The 7,367-nt window shown below is 49.5% G+C and overlaps 1 protein-coding gene across 1 annotated transcript; it reads left to right on the top strand.

Moving 5' to 3' along the window:
- On the top strand, positions 1-4,019 carry LOC144616460 (uncharacterized). Its single transcript, XM_081795798.1, is given in 6 exon segments — positions 1-779; positions 781-1,468; positions 1,471-2,079; positions 2,081-2,539; positions 2,581-2,956; positions 2,959-4,019. Coding segments are annotated over 6 exon segments (3,492 nt in total). The 5' UTR covers positions 1-480.
- Positions 4,020-7,367: the final 3,348 nt, after the last annotated feature.

Raw genomic sequence — 7,367 nt, 5'->3', positions numbered from 1 at the left:
TGTCTGTCTGTTTGGTCTGTCTTTTCTGTGTGAGCTCATTTCTGGAATTCTGGTAGTGCCCGACGCGGTCTAAGTGGATGCACTGGAGGACCACGGGCCGGGAGTTTTGGAAGACGTTCCGATCCTCCCTTCTGGAGGGACGTGGAATCCCCTCAAAGGTCTAAGCTAGCTTTCAGTTTTGCTTCCATGGAGTTGAAAGACTTTCTAGGGGCCCTCTGTTTGTCTGTTTTTGTGTTTCTCTGTTTTGTTCTGTGGACTTACTGGACGGACGTTATGGGACAGACTCAGACTACCCCTCTACCCACCCTCTTGGCTTAAGCCCTTCCTAGCCCCGCTCCCTCCGGAGCCAAACCCATTCTTGCTTTGCAGGGGACAAAGAAGAAAAAAGTCTTACCCAGCCTTCAGCACCCTTCTACCCTGTCCTACAGGGGGGTACTGAAGAAAAATTAATTTTTTCCTCCCCCGTATAACCCCTCTAGGATGCTGGAAGAACACCATCCTCCCCCTCCGGGGGAGGCAGACGCTGTTCTGAGAGCGGGAGGCGGAAACGCTCCAGTGGGAAGCCCGCCCTTTACCAGACAAAGGGCTCAGAGGGAGCAATCCGCCTCTGCCACCGACTCCACTATTCTGCCTCTGCGAACCACCGGACCCCCAGACGCGGAGGGGAATCAGCCCCATCACTATTGGCCTTTCGCCACTAGTGACCTCTACAATTGGAAAGCTCAGAATCCTAAGTTTTCCGAGAAACCAGCAGGGCTTATTGATTTATTAGACTCTGTTCTTTACCCATCAGCCCACGTGGGATGATTGCCAGCAGCTTTTGCAGGTCCTGTTCACGACTGAAGAAAGAGAAAGAATCCTCAACGAGGCCCGAAAACTAGTTCCGGGTGCAGACGGGAATCCCACCACCAACCAGGCTCAGATAGATGCCTCCTTCCCCTTAACTCGGCCCCAGTGGGATTTCAACACGGCAGAAGGTAAGGAGAGGCTCCGGGTCTACCGCCAGACTCTAATGGGGGGTCTCCGAATGGCTGCTAGAAAGCCAACCAATTTGGCAAAGGTAGGAAAGGTACAACAGGGAAAAGATGAATCTCCAGCTGCCTTTTTAGAACGGATCATGGAGGCATTCCGTACCTATACCCCCATGGATCCAGAGGCTCCGGAAAGCAAGGCAGCTGTTATCATGGCCTTTGTAAACCAATCGGCCATAGACATTAGGAGAAAATTACAGAAAATAGATAGACTAGGAGAAAAAAGTCTACAGGACTTACTGGTGGTAGCTAAAAAGGTATATAATAACCGGGAGCCTCCTGAGGACAAGCAGGCTCGCGCCATGGCAGCTGCCAGCAGTAAGCAGACTTGAGACCTGGCCAGAATACTACTAGCTACCACTGCTGACTTCCCCGAGGAACGAGACCGCCGTCTCCGGCAGCTGGCAGACGATGCAAGAAAAGGTAAAGGAATCACCAAGGGGGGAAGCAGAGGCTGCAAAAGGATCAGTGCGCATACTGCAAGGAGATAGGGCATTGGGCCCGAGATTGTCCAAAAAGGGCCGGCGGGAAGGGAAGCAAGACTGATCAAGTAAAAGTCCTAGAGCTAGATGAACTAAGTGATTAGGGGAGTCGGGGTTCGGACCCTCTCCCCGAACCCAGGGTAACTCTTAAAGTGGAGGGGACCCTTATTGACTTCCTTGTCGACACCGGAGCACATTCGGTCCTCCGCACCCCACAAGGAAAACTAGCTAGCAAGAAGTCCTGGGTACAAGGGGCAACTGGTATGAGCCAGTATTCATGGACTACCCGAAGAACAGTAGATTTGGGAATGGGCCGGGTATCCCACTCCTTTATGGTAATACCAGAATGCCCCTACCCGCTGTTAGGACGGGACTTACTGACCAAGATTGGAGCTCAGATAACTTTCAGACAAGGGGGGCCTCAGGTCACCGATGGCAAGGGCCACCCCATCCAGGTCCTGACCATGAAACTGGAGGATGAATACCTCCTCCACCAGGAGGCGCTCCCAAGAGAGAATAATATAGACAGATGGCTACAAGAATTCCCCTCGGTTTGGGCAGAGACGGGGGGGGATGGGACTAGCCGCTCACAGGACCCCAGTCCTGGTAGAGCTCAAGCCAGGAGAGAGTCCGGTAAGGATCAAACAATACCCCATGTCTCAGGAGGCCTGGAAGGGGATCCAGCCACACATCCGGAGACTACGAAGCCTAGGGGTACTAGTTCCTTGCCAGTCTGCCTGGAACACCCCCTTACTGCTGGTCAAAAAGCCTCACACAAATGACTACTGACCGGTACAAGACCTCCGGAAAGTAAATAAGAGGGTCGCGGACATACACCCAACTGTTCCCAACCCATATACTCTCTTGAGCTCCTTGGCGCCCTCCAGGGTCTGGTATACTGTACTAGATTTAAAGGACGCCTTCTTCAGTCTGCCGCTGGCACCCCAGAGCCAACCCTTGTTTGCCTTTGAGTGGCAGTGGGCACTCACCTGGACACGGAGGAGGCAGGCTACAGTAGACAACTCACCTGGACACGGCTACCTCAGGGATTCAAAAATTCACCCACCATCTTCGACGAGGCACTACACGGGGACCTGGGTGCTCCACTACATGACTGTGCGGGAATCCTGGAACAAGTACATGGATTCCGGACAGACCTGACCGACCGGCCCCTCCCCGATGCCGAGGCTACTTGGTTCACTGATGGCAGTAGCTTTGTGCGGGACGGACACAGGTATGCGGGTGCAGCGGTGGTCACCGAAACGGACACCGTATGGGTGGAGGCTCTACCCTCCGGAACGTCAGCCCAGCGAGCAGAGCTCATAGCCCTCACCAAGGCGCTGACGCTGGGAGATGGAAAACGGCTTAACATCTACACAGACAGCTGTTATGCATTTGCCACAGCTCATATTCATGGGGCAATTTATCAGGAGAGGGGGTTACTGCGGCAGAAGGACGGACTATAAAAAATAAGCAGGAGATACTTAACCTGCTTACGGCCTTATGGCTTCCTGCCAAGCTAGCCATTATCCACTGCCAAGGGCACCAAAAAGCTGATAACCCAGTAGCTAGAGGTAATCAAAAGGCTGACCAGGCAGCCAAGGCAGTAGCCCTTACTCCAGTCCCCACCATGACCATACAACTACCGGACCCAGGAGACCCAGTTTTACCAGACCAGTCCAAATACTCCCAGGAGGAGTTACAGCGGATCAAGAAACTCCCCATGGCCCAGGAGATAAAGAGATGGTGGTATACACCTAACAAGGAGCTCGTGCTGCCAGACCGGCTCGGAGTCTCAATATTAGAGCACATGCATCGGTCTACTCACATGGGGGCCCGAAAATTAAAAGACTTAATCCGACATGCTGGAATCAAGATTCACCAACAGGGCACCAAAATAGAGCAAGTTGTATCTGCCTGCAAGACCTGCCAACTCACCAACGCGAGAGCCACATCAAATAAAAAAGGAACCAGGCTCAGAGGCACCAGACCGGGAGCCCAATGGGAAGTTGACTTCACTGAAGTCAAACCAGGAAAGTATGGTTTTAAATATCTTTTAGTATTTACAGACACCTTCTCTGGCTGGGTGGAGGCATACCCAACCAAGCATGAAACGGCTCAGATGGTGGCTAAGAAGCTACTAGAAGACATCTTACCCAGGTATGGTTTTCCTGCCCTGGTAGGATCAGACAATGGACCAGCTTTTATATCGCAGGTAACACAGGCAGTAGCCAAGGCGGTGGGGGCAAACTGGAAATTACATTGTGCTTATAGGCCCCAGAGCTCAGGACAGGTAGAAAGAATGAATAGAACCCTGAAAGAGACCCTTACCAAATTAACCATGGAGACTGGCGGGGACTGGGTGACTCTCCTACCGTACGCCCTTTACCGGGTTAGAAACACTCCTTACACTCTGGGTTTTACTCCCTACGAGATCATGTTTGCCAGGCCACCCCCTGTTATTCCCAGCCTTCGAGCTGAACTTATTGCTGAGCTTATTTTTTAACATTTATTTATTTATTTATTTATTTATTTTTTCAACGTTTTTTATTTATTTTTGGGACAGAGAGAGACAGAGCATGAACGGGGGAGGGGCAGAGAGAGAGGGCGACACAGAATCCGAAACAGGCTCCAGGCTCCGAGCCATCAGCCCAGAGCCTGACGCGGGGCTTGAACTCACGGACCGCGAGATCGTGACCTGGCTGAAGTCGGACGCTTAACCGACGGCACCACCCAGGCGCCCCACATTTATTTATTTTTGAGACAGAGAGAGACAGAGCATGAATGGGGGAGGGCCAGAGAGAGAGGGAGACACAGAATTGGAAGCAGGCTCCAGGCTCTGAGCCATCAACCCAGAGCCCGACGCAGGGCTCGAACTCACGGACCGCGAAATCGTGACCTGAGCTGAAGTCGGACGCTTAACCGACTGAGCCACCCAGGCACCCCTATTGCTGAGTTTAAAGATCAAGAACTTTTTCTTTCCTTGAGAGGGCTCCAGAGGGTGCACGAGGACATTTGGCCGCACCTCCGTGCCATCTACAAGGCTGGCCCGACCCCGACACCTCATCAGTACAGGCTGGGAGATGGTCTACGTCAAGAGGCACCACCGAGAGACCCTCGAAGTGCGCTGGAAGGGACCCTACATTGTGGTGTTGACAACCCCCACCGCTCTCAAGGTAGACGGCATCGCGACCTGGGTCCATCACACCCACGTTCGGCCAGCGGACCCCTCCTCGATCTGGAAGGACTTCGTCACGCGATGGGCCATCAGTCGGGACCAACACAACCCGTTCAAGCTCAAGCTACAGCGCATTCGACCCACCGAATATTGGTAACTCTGTTAACTCTGCTTGTCATTGCTCATGCTGCCGGGAGTCCCCACTCCCCCCAAAACATCACCTGGCAGATCATAGACACCAGCTCGGGGACAATACTTAATCAGACGTCCCAGAGCCACCCCAGGGACACTTGGTTCCCAAAACTTTGCGTAAACCTCCAAACTCTGTTTCCCCTTGTCACCATAAATGCAGCCGGTCCCATGATTGGGTCCCTAAGCTACATGACAAGGGGGGAATGAAAGGGCGGGCCTACGCCAGCCGACTCCATCTTGTTCTGTGTCCTTCACCTTGACCACACCTCCTCCCCTTGAGTAACCCCCCCCTCACCTGCCTAACAGGACTCGGACCCTTCCCCAGCCAATTGGCTGAGGCCATAGCCATTACCTCACCAACTGCCCCTAGGCCCCAGTAAAACCTTTGTGCTTTTGAAACTCGCTCTCTCCCCGGTATCTCACCGCTGCATCAGTGCAGGTAGGGGATTGAGCTCGAGCTAGCTCGAATAAAGGCTCTTTTGCTTTTACATCGGACTCGGCTCCCTGGCGGTATTTGGGGATCATGAATTCTGGGCATAACACCAACCAGGTGCCCCACTTTAAATTAATTTGAAAGGAATAGAGGAAACTACATATTTAATACATTAAAAAAAATCCCCTTGGCCCCAAATATTCATTGTAGCCTACTCCACTGATGTCAATTGGAAGAGAAGTATTTTTTGATCCAGTAAGTGCCAGGAGTTGTACATGTTCAGCTGGACTTCCCTCAGGGTACAAAAGAACACATTTTCTCCAACACTGAGACATTTTTTCTGGCACCCTGTTTGGTGCTAAAAGAATCACTGAAAAAGTGGTAGTTTCTGACCCTTGTTTGTGCATCTCCAAGTGACTACAAAAACCCAATCCCTCCTCCTTAAAGAGTAGCCAAGACAACAGAATTCCTTCAGTTAGTGAGAGAACTCAGGTTTGTGGTGTTGGACCGAGGGTGGTGAGAAGAAACATTCGTGTATGGGGGATTTTGTCATAACTCTGCATCTTCTTATATTTGTGGGAAGATTAAATTGCATTTAAAAGTAATAGAACCTTACTTTTCATGTCTGGAGTACTAATGTGGCCCTGGGTGCTAACCTCAATGACAATTCCATTGAGGGTTATTAAACATAATGATAATAGCAGTTCATATATGCTGAGCGTTGGCTGTGTGTGTCAGGCACTATGCTGTTTTATGTGTATCTTAGTCTTCACATGGCATGAGTTTGGAAATATCGTTATCCTCATTTGACAGATGAGGGAACTGAGGAGTTAATTACTTGCCCAAGGTCACAAGAGCTAGTAAATATTAGCCCCGAGATTTAAACTTGCAGGGGGCGCCTGGGTGGCTCAGTCAGTTAAGCAACTGACTTCAGCTCGGGTCATGATCTCGCAGTGTGTGAGTTCGAGCCCTGACAGCTCAGAGCCTAGAGCCTATTTCAGATTCTGTGTGTCCCTCTCTCTGCCTCTCCCCCACTTGTGCTGTCTCTCTCTCTCTCTCAAAATTAACATTAAAAAATTTTTTTTAAATTAAACTTGCATTTCTTGGACTAAAGACCCGCCACTGCCTAATCATCTTATCACTCCATCTGCATGAAGTTGGATAAGTTACCTATGACTAAAATGTTTCTTACATAGGTCACCGGAGGTTCTCAAGATTAACTCTTGATTTATGAAGAACATTGGAGATCCACTACTTCCTGCCTTTCCAGAAACACACATCTATTTACTAGTACCAGATGCATGATTTTGGTCTTGTTAAAAACTGTGATGTTTTTATCTCACTATCTCACTAACAGCACTCAGTGGGTGCTGATTTTGAGAGTTCTGCTCAGCGGTGAAGAGAAAATATTTTGAAACGAAGATTAAATTAAAGAAAAAAGGATGACTCCAATTTGAGCATAAAGGTGTTCATGCTTTCTCTTCTCTTAAAATGGACAAACATCATGGCAGTATCAGAGATCACAGTGTCATGACTGAGCATGTGACCCTGGAGCCAGATGCCAGGCTACAGTGCCGGCTCTGGCATTACTAGCTGCACTAATCTTGGGCAAGTCGCCTAATCTCTCTTTTTCTTCCTTTTCTCTACTGTAAAATGGGGATCATGACAGTACCTACTTCACAGCATTGTTGAGAGGCTGGAATAAGGTAATATATACAAGGTGCTAAGACTAGTACCTGGTATGGTACATGTGTTGTCCACTATGTTATTAAGAGAGAAAAGTCACCCAGTATCATGCCACAATTACATATTGTTTTTCATATTTTGCTCTCTCTTCTGCTCATTTCATTTGCTGTCTCATTCTGCTCATATAAAGCTCCTTATACTGCTTTATACTGCTGTAACCACAACATGTATGCAATTTATATTTGGTAATTTCTTACTTAACTTTACGTTTTATACATTTTCTGTGTTTCCATGTAGTGTTCACAATAATTTTTAGTGGCTTCATACTATTCTTTTAGGTTGATGAACCAAAATTAACGTAGTTA

The sequence above is a fragment of the Panthera onca genome, chromosome B2, assembly GCF_046562875.1.
Source record: "Panthera onca isolate mPanOnc1 chromosome B2, mPanOnc1 haplotype 2, whole genome shotgun sequence".
Classification (NCBI taxonomy): Eukaryota; Metazoa; Chordata; class Mammalia; order Carnivora; family Felidae; genus Panthera; species Panthera onca.
Note: the sequence above shows the minus strand (reverse complement) of the source record. Positions and strands in the feature narration are given on the sequence as shown.